Raw genomic sequence first — 20064 nt, 5'->3', positions numbered from 1 at the left:
CTGTGTCTAAATAGAAGGGCATCTGCTGTATGGGCAGAAGGTCCCAGGTTCAATCCCTGGCATCTCCAGTTAAAGGACCAAGTAATGATTATTTTTCAGATTTCTATGCTGCCCTTCCCCAAGGACTCAGGGTGGCTTCCAACATGTAATATACTGTTCTGCTAAAACATTGAATTCATAATTAAAACTAATTTTCATTAAAACCCAGGAGTTCACTACCTTCTCTCCAAGGGAGGGGAAATAGTGCTGAGGTGACATTAATTATATTTATTACATATTTGTATTGCCCTCCCTTTCTGCTCAGAGTGGTTCACAGAATAGATTCAAAATTTTACAAGTTCTATTACAGTCAAACTGCGGCCCACCAGATGTCCATGGACTACAATTCCCAGGAGCCCTTGCCAGCATTCGCTGGGGAATGCTGGCAAGGGCTCCTGGGAATTGTAGTCCATGGACATCTGGAGGGCCGCAGTTTGACTACCTCTGTTCTATTATAACACGGGGCATAGTACTCCAGAAATTGAACTCAGTAACTTGTATCAACATTATAAATGTTTAAACCAGGGGTAGTCAAACTGCGGCCCTCCAGATGTCCATGGACTACAATTCCCAGGAGCCCCTGCCAGCATTCACTGGCAGGGGCTCCTGGGAATTGTAGTCCATGGACATCTGGAGGGCCGCAGTTTGACTACCCCTGGTTTAAACTGTTAACCGTACAATAATTCCAAGGGCCAAAACAGTTCTGTGGGGGATTGGCAGCTGTTTTGACACTTGATAAGGCACGGGGTGATAGTATGCCTCAGCCCTTGTGGCACTTTAAATGGCCTTAAAATCACAGTGGCATCCTTGTGGTTTGGCCCCTTGTATCTGATTTTTCCTACCCTGCTGGCTTGTGTTTTGCCCAGTCTACCAACTGTTCCCCCCTACGTTCTCTAGCTCAGTCTTTGACTCATTGCAGGCTCCTCTTCCCCTCTCCCTGTGACCTCTGTTTCTGCTAATGATGCTGATGGTACCCAGCTGTTTCTGTGGATGTATGGCCATTTGTCCACACCCCTAGACTCCCTGGCCAAATGTCTGGAAGCCGTGGTGGACTGGCTCAAGCAGAGTTGCCTGAAGTTAAATCCGTCTGAGATGGAGGTCGTCTGGCTGGGCTGGCATGCCATAGGTGAGGGAGCGGGACTCCGGGCTCTTGACAGGGTTCAATTGACATAATTGACCAACGTCAAGTGCCTGAATATGATCCTGGATGCCTCCTTAAATCTTTTTGCCTCAACTGTCCTCGACCCCTCAGTTCTGGCAGCCTATCCTTATCCATTGTTGTTCCTCTATATATTTATGAAACAGCCTAGGGGGGTGGAACGTGTCCAGGTGTCCAAGTTAGAATAGGGCCAATCAGGGTGCAACCAGCTTTGTCCTGATTGGCCCTGCCCCTGCAGCTCCCGCCCTCGGTCCCTGGACTCTAGCCTCTTTGCTCTCAGACGCCTCAGTGCCTGGAGCCAGCAGCAGGTAAAGGGAGAGGGCCCTGGGCAAAGGATCGTGGTAGAGGGCTTGCTAACGAGGGCCTCCTGGCCTGCTAGGCTGGGCCTGCTGACTGCCTGCTAAGGAACTCTGTTCCGGCCCTGCTAACGAACTGCCAAGCCCCTGCCCACCCCACTTGATCTGGCTGCGAGCTGCAGCCCAAAGCCACCTTAAGCTGCCTGGCCGGGGGGCGGGGGCGGGGGCCCGTGCTTAGGAACGGGCTTTGAAGCTAATTTCCTAATGAAATCAGAGTCCAGTAGCACCTTTAAGACCAACAAATATTTATTCAGGGCGTGAGCTCTTCAGATGAAGAGTCTGACTAAGAGTGCTTGCACTCGAAAGCTCACGCCCTGAATAAATCTTTGTTGGTCTTAAAGGTGCTACTAGACTCTGATTTTATTCGCTATTTCAGGCCAACATGGCTACCCACTTGAATCTAGCCTATTCTCTAGACTTCTTCCTTTGTTTCCAAAGGGATTTGATAAAAAATAATTTAAAAGAGCTGAGATTTCATGAAACTACGTGACAAGATCTCAACCGTCCCTTTGGGTTGTCTAGGTTATAGTGTCTTGGATCGCTTATGTAATCCCAGTTGGTGGCCAGGTCTCATGAAGTAGCCTTGCGAAAGCTCAACATAGTCTGTTTTGTGTTTTATTTAATTCCCTCCCCCTTAAAATTCGAAGTGTTTGCTGCAAGTCTGCGAGTTCCTTGAGGTTTGCAGAAACCTCGGCTCTAGCTCTGGATTCCCCTTTGTAGTTTTAAAAAAGATCTCTGCACAGGAGGGCATACTTTGATATTAGATACGCAATTCAAATGTAATGAAGTAAAGTACAATGACCCTTCGTAATGGCAGTAGTTGATCCCTGATTGTGCTAAACTGCTTCATGCCTGTAATGACTAGGGAGTCCCATGCCCTAGTTAGGTCCCTGAGAGATGGTATCAAATATCTTGATGGATTTTTAATATAGCCGTTTCATGCTGAATTAGACTTTGAAGTCTTCTTGCTAGAGAATGGTGAAATGATGTTGGAATGAAGCCATAATTGGCAGTGGTCTGTATCATGCAAAAAACACCCCGGGAAAATAAAATTCAGAAATCAGATGTATCTTTTGTTTAATTTATGTCACTTTCCGGTTATAGAGTAACATGCATTTTCATCTTTGCCAGTTGCATACTGAGAGTGCTGTGCAGAAAATGCTCCAGTTCCATGGTTGTAGCAGAGCAACTCACCCATAAAAAGGGATCACAGCAAAGCTTTGTACATGTCATTGTGACCCTGGCATTGTGAGCGATGTGCTAAAGGCTAATCAGTCCATAAGATACTAATTTTTCTTTTGGTGGGTCATGTTAAACAGGAACAGCTTGGCTTGTCCTGCAGTAACGCAGCATGACAAAAATGGAATCTAATTATTTGGAATCAATAGAAATGGCTGCTAGGTTTATTTCACCCCCCCTCCCCCCCAATAAGAAGGGAAAGGTTAATAATGGTATCCTAAGCAGAGATATGCCCTTCTGAGATCATTGAAGTCATAGAATCATAGAATCCTAGAGATGGAAGGGTCCATACAGGCCATCTAGTCCAGCCCCCTGCTCAACGCAGGATCAGCCCAAAGCATCCTAAAGCATCCAAGAAAAGTGTGCATCCAACCTTTGCTTGAAGACTGCCAGTGAGGGGGAGCTCACCACCGCCTTAGGCAGCCTATTCCACTGCTGAACTACTCTGACAGTGAAAAAGTCAAAGTGCGTTGGTTGTTTTAAGTCTGCTTCGGATGGCACAGCAAATAACAGATTGTGTGGGACATTGTTCTATTCTCACCAAAGGCCCTTGTCACTTGAGATTTTTCCAGAATAAAAAGGTCCTTGGGTTTTTGAAGTAATTAACATTGACGATTCAGTCCAAAGGCCATTTTTTTCCAGTTGCTCTTCGTTTATTTCCACAATGGACTTGGAAAGCAGATCGACAGATTCCGCCATTGAGTTGCACGATGATGTAATCAAGCTTGGTTGTAACCGTTGACATCCAACAATTGACTTGGACCACTTGAAAGTAAACCCTGGCAGGAAAAGCCATAGCTGCTGATGAAAGGTCAGGTGTTTCTGGGAAATTCTAGAAAGGGCCTGATCCACTACACGTACTTGCTTACACATGCCCCAAGAGGCCTACTTGCATATGTGTCAAGAGCCACTGTCTATTTGGTCCATACAAAATTGGGCAAAGCCAAGGTCATCTGATTCTGGTCGCAGCTATGATTAAACACTAGGTGAATTTTTACATGTATGGACATTGCCAACCTGAGGCATTGATGGTAAAATACACAACCATGCAAAAGTTTTGCCAAATGATTGGGTTGCATTTCCCATTGATTACAATGGACATGTTCAGCAAGGACACATGGAATTATATGGACTTATTTTTCCTTCTGTTTCTTTCAGGACAGCATAACTATTTATGTGCCGGGAGGAATGACTGTATAGTCGACAAAATTCGCCGGAAGAACTGTCCTGCATGTCGCTTGAGGAAGTGTTGTCAAGCTGGCATGGTACTTGGAGGTAGGCCTCTTGTGATTCATGAGAAGAACTCACCTGTATGGTAATTAAAGCAGTTACTGGAACCAGTTACCTAAGTGGGTGATGGGCTGTCCTGTGCTGGAAACGTTTAAGCTGCGGCTCAACACCCATCTTTTGGGGAAGCTCTTTACATTTCCCATATTGAGTCCATTATAGAACTCTAAGGGTCCTTCTTTTATTTTTATTTTTATTTTTATTTTTATTTTTATTTTTATTTTTATTTTTATTTTTATTTTTATTTTTATTTTTATTTTTATTTTTATTTTTATTTTTATTTTTATTTTTATTTTTATTTTTATTTTTATTTTTATTTTTATTTTTATTTTTATTTTTCTATAAAACGCAATGGGATGGGATGGCTTTGTTCAACCAACGTATTTTGTCGATTCTGTTTGGGTTGCCTGCATTGCACAGGGAGTTTGGACTAGAAGGGCCCTATTCTATGATGCATAATAGAATGGGCTGTTTATAATCCAAAGTCTAATGAAGTCATTTTGATTTTTTTGTTTTCCAAGCTGTGTCATCGTTGTCATAATTTGCATAGCTTTTTCTTATTACATAGTTTTGGCAGTAGACTCTACCCAATTTCCATAAAATAATCTTATTATACTAGGGTACGGGATGGGACTTTGCCAGGCAAAGTGGCTAGCATTAGGTTTATAGAGTTTGGCTATCTTTCAAAACAAACTTGTCGAATGTGTGACTATCCGCTGGAGTAATCATTACCCATCTCTCACCCTGTGTGTTCAAGAATACATATTTGTTTGTGTCGTTATTTATTAGAAAACGCTTATGCCACCTCACCAGAGACCTGCTCAAGATGGATTTTATTTATTTAGAAAATGTAGATAATGCATGTTCATTGTGATGTCATAGTTTCTTCGAACTTCTAAATGGGGAGTCTGCTAAATGGATGAGGGAAACTGGGGCTTCTGCTAGATCAGGGGTCCTCAACCCCCGGTCCGCGGCCCGGTACCAGGCCGCAAAGGCCATGGTACCGGGCTGCCAGCGGCCGCGCCTTCCTCCCCCTCCTGCAGCGAGAGGGGGGGAAGACGCAGGCACGGCCGCCGGCACGCCAGCGACGCCAACGCACACGCTGGCGAAAACGTGCACGCGCCGCAGCTCTGCGCATGTGCGTTAGCGCCACCTAGTGGCGAAAACGTGCATGTGCGACAACTGCGCATGCGCGTTTGCGAGTGGCGGCGGCCGGGCCGCCAGCTCTCTCCAACCCTCAGAGGCGGTCCCCGACTACTAGAAGGTTGGGGACCACTGTGCTAGATGATTCCTTGTAACATGTGTGACACAAGTTGGGTTGAGGGTAGGGTTGGGCGCCGAAGCGGCCATTCGGGTGCGAACGGCCACTTCGACGCCAAAGTGCCCAACCCTAGATGAGGGTCTCAACATGACTTCCGTTATATGTAACATCTGGTGAGCCTTGAAAGTGCACTGGCGCCACATGTCCAAATGTTTTAAGAAAAAGTGTTTTCTGCCGCATATTCCCAATAACACTAAGGCTGCGATTGAAGGGTTAGTTCGAAAATTTGAATTTAAGCAATCATTATGCATTTGGAAACAGGGCAGTACTTAATCATCCCTTGTTTGAAATCGGGGAGTGACCCATACATACATCTAGATATATGAAATCCAAAAGTAAACATCTGCTGATAAGCACAAGTGTAATATTATTTACTGTAATAAAATGTTCTCGATTAAATATTGATCACAAAGATAGAAGGAAGCAGCTTCACTTTCTTGGAGATTTGGATCGGGAGAGGGGGGAGTTTTCCAATTGTTTCTTCTTCCCCCTGTTAAATTTTCATGGGCCTTTAGTGTGTATAATTGCAGATTAACTGTACCTCAAAGCCAACAGACAAGGTTACATTGCTCCCTAAGTCTTATTTTCTGAAAGCCGATGCCACATCTCAGGCCAACCTTGTGAAAATTCCATGTGAGTGGAGAAATGGTCCCTGTTCACTATAAATTCAGCAGAGATTCATTGTGACTGGCAGCAAAATCAAGGTAGTTTGAACGGTAGTGTGACAGGAGCTGTAGTACCTTGAAAAAAATTCTGCCTCGTGGATCAGGAGACCCTGTTCTTATGCCAAGTTATTATGAAGAAGATCAACAGGGGAAGGGGAAAAACTGGAAATTGGTTAGATTATCCCCCGTCTTTTCAGATTATCATACTATATTTCACACGCACGGAATCAAAGAAGGGGCCACAAGAGCCAGCCGATTGGGCCCTCCGCTGGTCAGTTGGGAGGCAGGAGGCGAATCGTCTGCCTTCCCCATCACGGATGGACTCCTCCCAGGGAGCCCTTATTCTTTTATTAAAGAAGATATTGTCTACAATTGTGAACAATATTTCTGCTGTTGTTCACATGAACACCTAAAACTGCTTTACACTTAGTTATCCCTGGATCAGCCAAGGTCAGTAATGTTTACTCTAGGAAGTAGCAGCTCTCCACGATCTTTGGTCAAGGTCTTCTACATCAGGGGTAGTCAACCTGTGGTCCTCCAGATGTCCATGGACTACCGTTCCCATGAGCCCCTGCCCGCATTTGCGGGCAGGGGCTCATGGGAATTGTACTCCATGGACATCTGGAGGACCACAGGTTGACTACCCCTGTTCTACATCACCTGTCACCTGATCTTTTCAGCTAGGTATTCCAGGGATTGAACCTGGGACCTTCTGTGTGCAAAGTTGATGCTTTTTTTACTGAGCCCTGATGATGAACACACTATGTCAGTGTTGTCTACTCAAACTGCTAGCAGCTCTCCAAGGCTATTTCACATTGCCTGCTATCTGATCCTTGTAACTAGAGGTCGTGAGGATTGAACCTGAGACCTTCTGCATGTCAGGCGGATACTCTGCCCCTGAGTCGTGGCTCTTCTTTATGGGCAGATAAAAAATGCCTTGCTCTTTTCTGCTCATAGCTAATCTAATTTCTAATCGGAAGGTGAGATGAATAAGGAATAGTCAACTGGAGCCTTTAGTACTGAGCAGACAGAACTAGGGCTACAAGTGGGAGCTGATAAGCCAGGGGTAGTAAAACTGTGGCCCTCCAGATGTCCATGGACTACAATTCCCAGGAGCCCCCTGCCAGCGTTTGCTGGCAGGGGGCTCCTGGGAATTGTAGTCCATGGACATTTGGAGGGCCGCTGTTTGACTACCCCTGCGATAAGCTGTTTGTGGGCTGGAGGTAAGAGAGTTCAGTCTGAGACTGGCATGCAAGAGGTCTGACTCAGTACTAACCATTGAATACCTGGGTTGCAAATGGCACATTCCAAAACAGCAGCAGAAAGAATTTGGGTTTGGGAAAATATTCATTTGCTCTTCACATAAAACCAGTAGTCACTAAACCACACTTTTCAAGTAGACTGAGAAAAGGTGTTTTTTTTTTTTGGCCAAGTAGCATCTTTCTGTATTGTCTAACAACAGATAAGTTTCATTAACGCTTCCCCTTATCAAAATTACTGCTCTGATTCTAATAGCTTGAGAAAAGGTGTGCTGGCTGTCTCCCGAGTCGTCAGCCCTGCATTATAATTATAAAAATATGCTATTCACTTGTGGAAATGAGATTCTCGGGAAGATGCCGTTATTATTTTGATTGTATTATGAATAAAGAGGCAAGGTTGAAAGTCCCCCCCCTCCAAACAACAACAACAACAATACACACACTTCCTAGTCATTCCGATTCCTGGTCTAACGTGCCAAAAAAGAAACAAGTTCTTGTTGGCAAATAAAGACCAGGGCTTAATCTGCACTTACTTTGTTTATTCCATTGTCAGTCCTGTTGAATTCTGATCGATTTGAACTCTGGTCTTCCTATTCCCCCCCCCCCCATTGTAATAGAAAAGTGTTCTGCACATGATTAGGAAAGCTCAGAGGGGGAGGGGTGAGGCAAACAAAGTTGGAGCCTCTTTCTTTGTTTTCTTGAAGGGGGGGTAGAGGATTGGGGGAGCCAAGCACAGACGGAGCCTCTTTCTTTTTTGAAGGAGGGGGGGGGAAGAGGGTTGCAGACAGCAGAGGAGGGAGAAAAAATCCAGGATGCAAATCTCTGCTGATAGAAGTTCTGCTGAGAAATTAGGGGCTTCCCCTTTAAAGCAAGCTTGTCACCTGGGCAGCCTTGGCCAATCAGGGCTTCTCTACCACAGAACTCCAGTGATCTGCATGATTTCTCATTGGATTCAATCCGATTCTGAAAATATTGAGGGTTATTTCCACTCCTAAATATTCCAAGATAGAGGTAGGGTCACTCTGGATCAATCATGCCTGTTGCAGAGGGAAAATTAAAATCGGACAAAATCAAAATGGAAATCGCATTCAGTAGAGATGGCAGGGACTGAATCGACCTAGGATTGGAATAAAAGCTCCGTGCAGCTTACACCCAGTTCAACCATGGAAAAGGTAGCCTCTTTCACCTTGACTACGGAAAGGTCAAGAGGACTTTTTATGAATGCTCGTGATAGATTGCCCTAAGGTTTTTGTTAAAAAAATAATTTGACGTCTTTGTTTTGTTTATAGCTTTGCGTAATTATGTGGCGGATATCTGTTTTGTCGTAACTGTAAATCTGGCTTGTTGTTACCGCTCCTCAAGACAATAAAACCATAACATAATCCACAGGAGTAGTTATGTTGCTGTGTAACAGCAGAAGCTAGAGGGAGATTTGTGGAACAATCAAGAGTGGCAACAGAACCTAAGAACCTGAGAGAATCCCTGCATGATCTGACCAATGGTGCATTCTGACTGTGCATCCTGTTGCACACAGTGGCCAAACCAGATGCCTCCAGAAAGCATGGGAATAGGGCACAGAGGTCACAGTTGGTCTGCAGCACTGGTATTCAAAGAGGAAAGCCCTTTGACCACAGTTCAGAGGGTAGCCAGGCCTCTAGAACAGGGGTAGTCAAACTGCGGCCCTCCAGATGTCCGCTGGCAGGGGCTCATGGGAATTGTAGTCCATGGACATCTGAAGGGCCGCAGTTTGACTACCCCTGCTCTAGATCTACAGTAGAAGAGCTAGTTTGCAGTCCAGTAGCATCTTTGAGACCAACGACATTTTCAGGGTTTGAGCTTTCAAGAGTCAAAGCTTTCTTCGTCAAATGCTGGCAGGGGATCGTGGGAATTGTAGTCCATGGATATCTGGAGGGCCACAGTTTGCCCATCCTTGATCTAGAGCAAGGGAAGTTAGAATGCCACTCTCTTCCCCATTGGTTAGTTCTCATTGGGAATATTGTGCCCAGTTCTCCTAACAATCACAGTGTGAATGCCCCCTCACTGTGTGGCCCCTAGGACCGTGGGGACCTGTAGCACGTACTACATGTGCTACTAGTATGTCAGCAGCAGGGGCAGCATCGTGTTTCGCTGATGGACACGTCTTCTGTTAGCAGGAATCTAGTGTGGCCTAGATCCTGCGCATGCAGTGATTTAAGTGGTTTTAAATATCAGAGTGTGCCTTTTTGTTTCTTCTGCTGCCTGGAAAATTGGGAGCTTCATTGAATTTGTTTACTTGTTCTTGAAAGATTTGCTAGCTGTAGTTCGAAATGGATACGCACGCTGCTTGTTTCTGCTCGCCAGGAAACGAGTGGGCTTGTTAGTACTCTGGCAACCGCATCCGTGTACCAGGTTGGATAAAGTAATAACTTTTTTCATCGAGCGCAAGCAAATTAATATTTAATTGAGAGAATGGATTTAATTGGGAGCGAGTGTAATTACCGAGTCCTGTGATGTGGAGCATTAAAAGGAAAGGCAGTTTTATAAACCTGATTTAAAACTCCTGAATGATTAACATTTTCATATTGTGTAGTTAAAAATGGGAGTCAGACCTCATGCTGCAAATCACCGAGGATGAAAAGAAAATGAAAACGTGGCTTTATAAATTGGCTTTAACAGGTTTCCTTTCGCCGAGTTTAAAATACGAGTTAATAACACGAGCAACAGGAAATGATTTTGGAGTCGGAGAAGCAATACAGCATTGTTACTAAATAAGGTAGTTAGAATACTATGGAGCTATTACTGAAGGAAATTGTAGCAATTTGAAACAAAAGGGGGAAAACCCAATTTTATGCGTTTATCTTCTCCAACCTTCATCTTTAAAATTAGGCATCTTAATGTATCTATCAGCACCGGCAATTGGACAAAAAAATGTCACTTTTGATTATTCCAGGTTTTGATGGAGGAGTACGAGGGAAATGGAGGGTTAAGACGGGTTGAGTCCAAAAATGATTCCTTGCACGGGATGGATGCAGGAGTTGGGTATTGGATAATCATTCACCTCTTGGAGTTTCTTCAAGATCCAGAGGGTGAATGATTACAGCAATGTCATACCAGTGACATGGGACTCTTCGCCTATTCTGTACCACGTTGAAGCCCTTATGCAGACCACCCTTTTGTGCTCCAAACTGCATAGTTTAAATCTGAGATTGATGGGTTTATTTTTACATTTATACTCCTTCCTTCCCCAGAAGCCTTGGGCAACTTACAAAATACACAATCATTAAATAAGGTTTTGAAATTCTGACGTTATTTAACATATGGCTGCCTCCTTTTTATGAGGAACATGAATGATCGCTGAACTCAGAGGGGCCATATGAGCTCTTAGAGAATTTGGCTAGGTGCGGATTTTCAAGCAGGGAGCCCAGTGCCTTGATGTTATTTCTAGGTCTCAGTCATAGGCATGGTGGGAAAGCTCTGGGAAACTGATTAAGGCCCTGATTCTTACCACAGATCATAGAAGAATAATAGAATCATAGTTGGAAGGGGCCATACAGGCCATCTAGTCCAACCCCCTGCTCAATGCAGGATCAGCCTAAAGCATAGAATCATAGAATCATAGAGTTGGAAGGGGCCATGCAGGCCATCTAGTCCAACCCCCTGCTCAATGCAGGATCAGCCTAAAGCATAGAATCATAGAATCATAGAGTTGGAAGGGGCCGTGCAGGCCATCTAGTCCAACCCCCTGCTCAATGCAGGATCAGCCTAAAGCATAGAATCATAGAATCATAAAGATGGAAGGGGCCATGCAGGCCATCTAGTCCAACCCCCTGCTCAATGCAGGATCAGCCCTAAGCATCCTAAAGCATCCAAGAAAAGTGTGTATCCAACCTTTGCTTGAAGACTGCCAGTGATTCCTTTGCTTGAAGACTGCCAGTGATTCCTCTGATAAACAGAGGTACTTAATTATATAAATTGGTGATCCATATGGATGTCATACATGTATCTGGAGTAGCAACCTGTGTCAGAGCAGTGCCACTGAAGAAGTGCTGCTGTCATCCCTCCCCATTTGAGCTGACTTTCTACCTTGTGGTGCTCTGGGCAGCTTACAAGAGACATAATGATACTTACAAAACAAATAAAAGAGAGCAGTTTAAAATCTTAATTGGGATTATCAATAAATAAAAACTAAATTAGTCAGATACTGTACTGTTATCTGTTCCACATAAAATATTTCTTGTAAGGGCTTGGAGGAGGAATGTGTCCCATGGCTTATTGATTTTGGGGGCGTCCCATCACATGGATCATGTGTGCACTGTCCAGAATCTTTACATCATGTATGGATACCTTTTTGCCCCATTCATGCCAGTAATGACCACTTGTATAAGGAGGATTGAAGCTAATATTATGCTCACAATGTTCATGGTTTGACAGTAGATTTATCACCCAGCAGGGTTTGGTTGGTAGAAGTTACCAGGCGCAAACTGAGACCTAGGCCTTTGTCTCGTGCAGTGCAGCAACATCCCTTCCCATGTGAACTGGAACTGATGTCATAATGACACGGGGACACCCTGGTATTCTGGCAAAAACCTCTATGGTAGAAGCTGTCTTTACCATGGAGTTTTCCCCAAATACAATTTTCCCCCCACATTGTCCATGACAGAGACCTAGGCTGAATCTGCATGGAGCTTTTATTCCAATCCCAGGTCAATTAAATCCCTGCAGTCTACGCTTAATACGATTTCCGTTTTGATTCTGGGCGATTTAAATTTTTCATCTGCAACAAGCATGATTGCTCTGGAATAACTCTACCTTTCCCCCGTGATATCCTGGAACGGATATAACCATGGATATTTGAAAAATCGGCATGAGTAAAGGTGCAGCTCTCTGCTTTTCCCTGAATTTACTTGCTACCTCGAGCCTCCGACGTTGTAGAAAAGCCCTGATTGGCCAGGGCGTCAGTTCAGAGGCTTCCTCGTTCCCAGGTTGCACGCTTCCCTTAAAGGGGAAGCCCTAACTTCTCTAAGCAGAAGCTCCAGGACCCCTAACTTCTCTCGACAGAGATTTTCCTCTTGGATTTATTCCCCTTCCTCTGCTGTCTCCAATCTCCCCCCCCCCCAACTTCAAGGAAAGAAAGAAAGAGACTCCTGCTGCACTTGCCTTTCCTCCCTGTTCTGAGCTTTCCTAATCATGTGCAGAACACTTTCTGTTTCAATGGGAGGGGGGGGGGAGATAGAGGACGTCCCAAGTTCAAATCGATCTGAATTCAGCAGGATTCACACTGGAATAAATGAAGTTAGTGCAGATTCAGCCCTAGTCTTCAATTCGTTACTGGTAAGTCTCTCTGCCAGCTAGCTGATTGGTGCCAAGGGGAGAGCCCCCAGAATGGGAGACTCACTGCCCCTGGTTAGGGGTGGTGATCTTAGAACGCTGAGAACATAATGACTGAGAAGGGCTACAGCAAAGAGGGAAACTGCTCTCACTGGCAGTCTTCAAGCAAAGGTTGGATATACACTTTTCTTGGATGCTTTAGGATGGTTAGGGCTAATCCTGCGTTGAGCAGGGGGTTGGACTAAATGGCCCATGAGGTCCCTTCCAACTCTATGATTCTGTGATTCTATGAAAGTGTATCTTAAAAATTCTTAAACGGAGAACTTCTGTCAAAATACAGTTGTGACTGTTATGACTTCACAATCCCAATATTTCCGTGCAGTATTTTCCCCGCATTTTATGAGGGCTGGTGGTTTAGAACAAGGCTTCAAGGAAAGATTCACGGCTTTTGTTTGAGAGCAAACGTTACGATATTCATAGAAGGCATCATGGCAGAAGGCTGTGAAAACAACACATTATTCTACGTAGAGATCGTAGCAGCAAATGATTGAGTTTGTGGGTAGGTCACTCAGGGCTTCTCGTTGGAGATTCATTCACGACGGATGCTAATACATTACTGGAGGAAGTGGTGGTTCATATTAGTCACTAGTGCAGCGGGATTATACAGCCCCGCCAGAAATAAATAGCAGTTATGATTTGTATGCGTGTTTCATTCGCCAGGAGAGCATAGTTTCATTCTGAAAAACAAACTTGAACTCAGCAACCGTCAACTTGGAAATTTCAGGCAAGCTTAAATATGGCTTTGTGATTTAACTCTTAGCTGCCTGTTGCAATATAAGCTCCCAGTTGCATTTGCTTTCAGTGTTTATTATCTGTTTTTCTTTGCCATGTGCCTGAGACTCGTAAATCTTGTCATGTTTTCTATAAGTAAGCAATAAAAAAAAGGAATGAGGGAGATACCTTTTTTGCTCAGTGTGTCATTGAACAAAATGAAATTCAAAAGGTGAAAATGACATCCCTTGGGTGAAAATGGTGAATGTGGTTTTATTTTTATATACTAGCAAGAAAGCCCATTGCAAGCAGGAATGCAATGGGCACTAGGACGCAGGGGACACCGGGAGGTGCAGATCTCTCCCTGCATGTCTCTTGGCGTGCCTCACAGCAGGAGGCATAGAAGGTAATCAGGCTGGTTTGTAGGAGGGAAGGAGGGCTGGTGTTTGGGGCAGCTCTCTCTCTCTGTCTGTCTGTCTCTCCCTCTGTCGCAGCAGGGGTGGCCCTCTTTGTGTCTCTGTCAGCAGCTTGGCCAGCTCTCTCTGTGTCTCTCTCTGCCTCCCTCACAGCAGGAGCGATAGGAGGGAATGAGGGCTCTGTGTGTCTCTTTGTCTCTGGTGCGTCTGAGAGGAGCGTGGCTAGCGTCCAGGGAGGGAGGGCAGGAGCAGTAGAGGTAGGGCCAATCAGGCCCTATTGGCCCTATTCCAACTCGGACAGCCGGACACATTCCACCCCCCAGGCTGTTTCACAAATATATAGAGGAACCATGGATAAGGATCTTATTTGTTCAACAATTTGGATAACATTGGATGTCTAGAGTGGGATTCCATTTTGTATTTTCTTTAAAGCGAGTTGTGAAGACCTGTTGTGGGAAGAAACAGCAATGCATATTAGCCTTTTTCAACCGAAAGGTTCTGAAAAGCAGAATTTTAAACCTTTAACAGAAATTATTTGGAGCATGCAACAAACCGTTCTTATTTGGGCTTGATTTGGTTTCTCCTAACTTCAGTAGGAGTTCTTTAATAGCGACATTTTCTGTTTCATGTGCACTAATGTACACTAACGTGTCGCTTGTGAACATGAAAATCAATGCAAGATGGCACAAACACATTAATACTTTTGATGTCACTGGGATCGTCTTACTGGCTCTCTTCTTGTAATGTCTAGTGTGTAAGAGGAGATATGAAAAGTTGGCGGTCTTCTACAGCAGGGGTAGTCACCCTGTGGTCCTCCAGAGGTTCGTGGACTACAATTCCCATGAGCCCCTGCCAGCAAATGCTGGCAGGGGCTCATGGGAATTGTAGTCCATGAACCTCTGGAAGACCACAGGTTGACTACCCCTGTTCTACAGTTCAGAGCTATACTACAAAGACACTGTGTCATATTGTTGAACCCAAGTCTGCTCTCATTTAACACCTGTAGAATGGCTACAGATCAAGACTCACAAGCTGGGTTGCAACTCTGGCTGGGAATCCCAAATTGTGACTCTTTGACAGGGCAGAATCAACAGGTTTCCAACATAGGGACCTCAGACTAATCTCGAACCTACAGATAAGCAGCCATTTGTGGGAAACATTGCAGGGGAATAAAAGGGTTAACCTGTCCAGTATCATACCCCAATTCCAAATCAGTTCCCTTATTTGAGAGATCCTATTAATTACTTCTCATTTAATGGTCAGCTTTAGCCCGTTGAGTAGACGGCCAAAGAACTGTTCCTCTGATTAAGCGAGATCTGGCCTTTGAAAGCTTCTGCCATGATAACTCAAGTCTTTATGGTGCTCCAAAACTTTTACGGGTTTCACAACTTGATAGGAGAGTGCAGTGTCTGTTAAAGGGATCTCTGCAGCATGCTTCAGATGGGAATAACACCCATGCAGGGTCTCTGTTTGGATCAGGGTTTCCCAACCTGGATGGTACTGCAAAGGCCCCTTGATGGCATGGAGGGTGGGTGGGTGGGGGGCTTCAAATAGGCTGCCGAGGAGAGCCCCTCCTTCCTGTGCCTGCCGTTTCTGGCTCCAAGCAAAGAAGAAAGAAAAAGCATATATATTTTTTTAATTCTACCCTTATTTGGCCTGGTTTGTGCGTGATTGTGCCACTTTTGGGGTTTCTTGATGCTTGAAGAATATTTGTGGGTTTCTCAATGGTAAAAAGGTTGTGAAAGGCTGCTTTAAAGCAGTTGTGCCTGGTGTTCCTGTGGGTGCTTACAATTTATTGTGAGATATCATGTATCCCCCTTCCCATTAAAGCAAACGCTGGCAGGGGCTCATGGGAATTGTAGTCCATGGACATCTGGAGGACCACAGGTTGACTACCCCTGCATTAAAGGACTCACCAGAACGTGTGCTTGGGCAGCAGAAAGTTATTCATCAGTGTGCCAATGATTAGTTGCATTATTTCAGTTCCCTCAAATGGGTACTCTTGTGCTTGCTCTTTGTTGACCCCTGACTCCGGAATTGGCTGCTCATAAAAGATTGCTCCTCCTTGATACAGAGAGGATCCCTGTACTTAGTGGTGCATACACAAAGCTCTAAACCGAGGGCAATAAAGTATAAAGCTCTACTTAAGCCTGATAATTTTGACTCCCACCCATGGAAAATGCTGCAGCTGAGCTGCAGAAACTTCTACACAAATCTGCGACTTGTTTACTTAAAAAAATATGCGCTAATAGGCTTGGTTGAGACTGCTGATGCTGCTTTGGAGAGATTCCAGATTGGAGGGAAGCAAGCAAGATTCGGGATTGCAAGAGCTGGGCCTGGGATAACAGTTCAGGAGCAGCTGGTCAGAACCAGTATACGCTGGGGTCTTGCTCATTCATTATTTCAGAAACCTGCTTTTTGCAGGCATCCGAAATTGTAGCTGGGCGTCATTGGTGGCATTAAGCTTCTTTGCACAATAATAAATAGTTTGCCAAACTTGTGGACTTCAGGCTGAATCATAGAAGAATCAGAGAATAATAGAATTGGAAGGGACCTCATGGGTCATCTAGTCCAACCCCCTGCTCTATGCAGGACACTCAAATCCCTATCGCTCATCTACTGTAACCTGCCACCCCCTTAAGCCTTCACAGAATCAGTCTCTCCGTCAGATGGCTCTCCAGCCTCTGTTTAAAAATTTCCAAAGGTGGCTGCATCTGAATTTCAGTGCATTGACTCATTAAAGGCATCTGGATGGCTCTCTCTCCAGCTAAGGCAGGGGTAGTCAACCTGTGGTCCTCCAGATGCTCATGGACTACATTTCCCATGAGCCCCTGCCAGCAAATGCTGGGTGGGGCTCATGGGAATTGTAGTCCATGAACATCTGGAGGACCACAGGTTGACTATCCCTGAGCTAAGGGATACCTAGAAGGTTTTCTCTCCAGCTAAGAGATGCCAGTATATATGGCTGACCCTGAGTCTTTCACACACTCTTTGCCTAACCCACTTCACAGAGCTGCAGTTGTGAGAATAGTATCAGGGAGGGGAAGACAATGTAAAGCCTGGGGTATCCAATCAAGTACCAGAGAGATCAGATAGTGAGAGGATGTGAGTACTGTCGTGGCCAAGTTTGCAGGGGACTCCAGATTATTCAGGAGGGTGAAAACCAAGGCTGACCTTCAAGAGGACCTCCACAGATTGGGTGAGTGGCCGATAATGTGGCGAATGAAGTTCAGCTTCGGTAAGTGTCGTGATATACGTTGGGATCAAAATTCCCAACTTCAAGTATAGGCGAATGGGGTCCAAACCTGCTGAGACTGAGAAGGGGAAAAATCTTGGGGTTATAGTGGACAGCTTAATGAAAATGTCGGCCCAGTGAGCTGCGGAGATGGTAGGGATCGTTAGGAGAGGGATTGACAGTAAAACAGCCAGTATTGTGATGCAGCCCTGTTGAACGGTGGTGCGGCCTCATTTGAAATACTGTGCACAGTTCTGGTCATTGTATCTCAAATAGGACATGGCAGAGCTAGAAAAAGGGCAGAGGAGGGCAACCAAGAGGATTGGGGGTTCAAAAAGAGAGCACTTTCTCCCTCTTCCAAAACATTAGAACTAGAAGACATCCAATGAAGCTGATGGGCAGTGAATTCAGAACAGGCAAAAGGAAAGACTTCTTTATATGGAGATTGATTTTAAAATGGAATTCACTGCCAGAGGATGTACTGACGTGCTAAAGGGGGATTAGATAGATTCGTGAACAATAAGTCTACCTGTGGCTATTAGCCATGGTGCCTGAAGGGAACCTTCACATTCAGAGGCACTAAAGCTCTGAATCCCAGAGCTAGGAGGGAACCTCCAGGGAAGGCCTCAGTCCCTTTGCCCTGATTTTTGGCCCACCTAAGGAACTGGTTGGCTTGCTACTGGGGACCAGAATTCAGGGGGCCTATGTAAGCTGGACTGCAAGGCGAACAAACCGGTCAGTCCTAGAGGAGATCAGCCCTGACTGCTCCTTAGAAGGCCAGATCCTGAAGATGAAACTCAAATACTTTGGCCACCTCATGAGAAGGAAGGACTCCCTGGAGAAGAGCCTAATTCTGGGAGCGACTGAGGGCAAAAGAAGAAGGGGACGACAGAGAATGAGGTGGCTGGATGGAGTCACTGAAGCAGTAGGTGCAAACTTAAATGGACTCCGGGGAATGGGCGAGGACAGGAAGGCCTGGAGGATCATTGTCCATGGGGTCGCGATGGGCCGGACACGACATCGCACCTAAGAACAACAACAAATGTAAGCTGGAGGGCCCTTGAAGCCACCTGCTAACAAAGGTCATTCTCTATAACCGTCATCAAACTGCGGCCCTCCAGATGTCCATGGACTACAATTACCATGAGCATTGTAGTCCACAGTTTGACTACCCCTAGGCTAGCCTTTCTCTCTTCCTTTCTTTGCACTGCAGCTTAGCCAGATCTTGCAAAGCAGTCGTTAGGGTGCTGCAGAAAAATAACACCGTCTTTCCCTCTGTTCCCCTTAATTTGTCTCACTCTTTCTTACACTTCTCTCATTCCACCTAAGATTCCTTCTTCGTCTCAAGACCTTCTCATCCCTCTTCCGCGTGGTGACAGAATGTACTTAAGTGTAGTATGGTCGCAACCCTTTGTTAATATTATGAACAGAAGGAGAGGGGGGAGTTAATATTTCCCCATGATCTAACACGGTAGTAAAAGGGTTCTTCCCCCCCTCCTTCACCCTTAACGCGCTTGAGAATGGAACATAAATCTGTCTTCGTGGTTATGCGTGTGGAACAGAAATTATTACTCCCAGTTCAGGTGCTGGGTTGTTAATATTAGGATTGTATTGTTGAACGCTCTAATAGCTCTTTCTGAAGGCTACTTTGCCAGATGACAAACGATGCAATCTTTTAAACAGCATTAAAAACTAGACTGATAAGACAGACCAGACCATTCTACCTCTCCGGTGGGAACCCAAAGCTGCACTGTTCTCATGTCCTCCCTTTCATCCTCACAACCACCTTGTGAGGTAGGGCTGGCTGAGAGTGTCTCACCCAGAGCTTCCCATGATGGGTTGGGGAGCTGCGTATTAGACACACATGACAGGTTGCTTAAAAGCTCTCTTCTTATATGTTGTCTGGCCTGAAGCTAACCTGGTTCAGGGTGTTCCGGTTCCCTTCTTTTTGGCACCAAAAGCCCCATCATCTTTCCGGGGTTAGTGGCCAGTTTCCAAGTGCAGATATCACAGGGTGGCTGAGGTTTGCCTCAACAGGGATTTCCTCACACTTTTCAGTTTTGGCCCTGGGACTCCCACCATTGTTCTGAAGATGGTGGCCAATTTTAAGCCCCTTAGCTTTATTCTCTGATGTTATGCCTGCCAGCGTGGCGCAGTGGTCCAAGTGCCAGAGTAGGATGTGGGAAACCCAAGTTCGAATCCCCACTCTGCTACAGAAAATGTATGGGTGACCTCGGACACGCACTCTCGCCTTAACCCACCTCACAGGGTCGTTGTGAGGAAAAAATGGAGGAGTTGGCAAACCCTTTTACATCTGTGACCATCTACTTCTGTACATGTGTTAATGTGAGAGGGATTCCTATCGTCCAATTTATCAGTACAATCTTTAAACAAAATGGCTCTCCCAAAGTGGTCCAGTCCTTCTTTGGGGAGAAGAGGAAACCAAGTGAAGCACAGCATTCCAGTCCCAAGACATCCTGTTACCCAGCTGCTTCCATGTTGAGACCTCTTGCACTGCAACCTATACACAGGGAATCATTCCATTCCCGGTAACTAAAAAAACAAAACAGAAAAAGCAACCTAACTCAGAAATATCCACTGACAGGAACTCCTCCAAACTCTGATCAATTCCCATAGGGAGACCCATAATAGGAGGCAGTTTTAATGGTTTCATTGCTTACAATGTACTCTTGTACTGTTGTTAACTGCCCTGAGCTAATTTATATAATTAACATTTTTTAAAAGTTAATTTTAATTGCATTAGGCTTCCTCAGCCCTGGGGTTTCTTGATAGCTCCTGAAGGAGATTAAATATTGGTTGACTTGTGGTAAAGTCTTAGTATCCTGAAAGTTAGCAGAGTGCCTTAGTATGGCCATTAAGGGCAGTGTGGGTAGAGTGCATGCAGTCAGAAAACAACAAAGCACGTTCATGAAGGTAGTACTGAGCTAATATAGTAACTAGTTATTAGAGAACGTAATTCTACATACTTAGAGGTAAAAAGAAGGCTCCT

The 20064-nt window shown here is 45.1% G+C and overlaps 1 protein-coding gene across 3 annotated transcripts in view; it reads left to right on the top strand.

Annotated features, from left to right (window-relative positions):
- PGR (progesterone receptor) overlaps positions 1-20064 on the top strand; it is a 63804-nt gene that overhangs the window by 25413 nt on the left and 18327 nt on the right. For all 3 annotated transcript variants that reach the window (XM_077341503.1, XM_077341504.1, XM_077341505.1), the window contains exon 3: positions 3952-4068. In XM_077341503.1, the coding sequence (XP_077197618.1) occupies positions 3952-4068 (117 nt within the window). The remainder of the gene's footprint in view (positions 1-3951; positions 4069-20064) is intronic.

The sequence above is a fragment of the Paroedura picta genome, chromosome 6 (assembly GCF_049243985.1).
Source record: "Paroedura picta isolate Pp20150507F chromosome 6, Ppicta_v3.0, whole genome shotgun sequence".
Classification (NCBI taxonomy): Eukaryota; Metazoa; Chordata; class Lepidosauria; order Squamata; family Gekkonidae; genus Paroedura; species Paroedura picta.
Note: the sequence above shows the minus strand (reverse complement) of the source record. Positions and strands in the feature narration are given on the sequence as shown.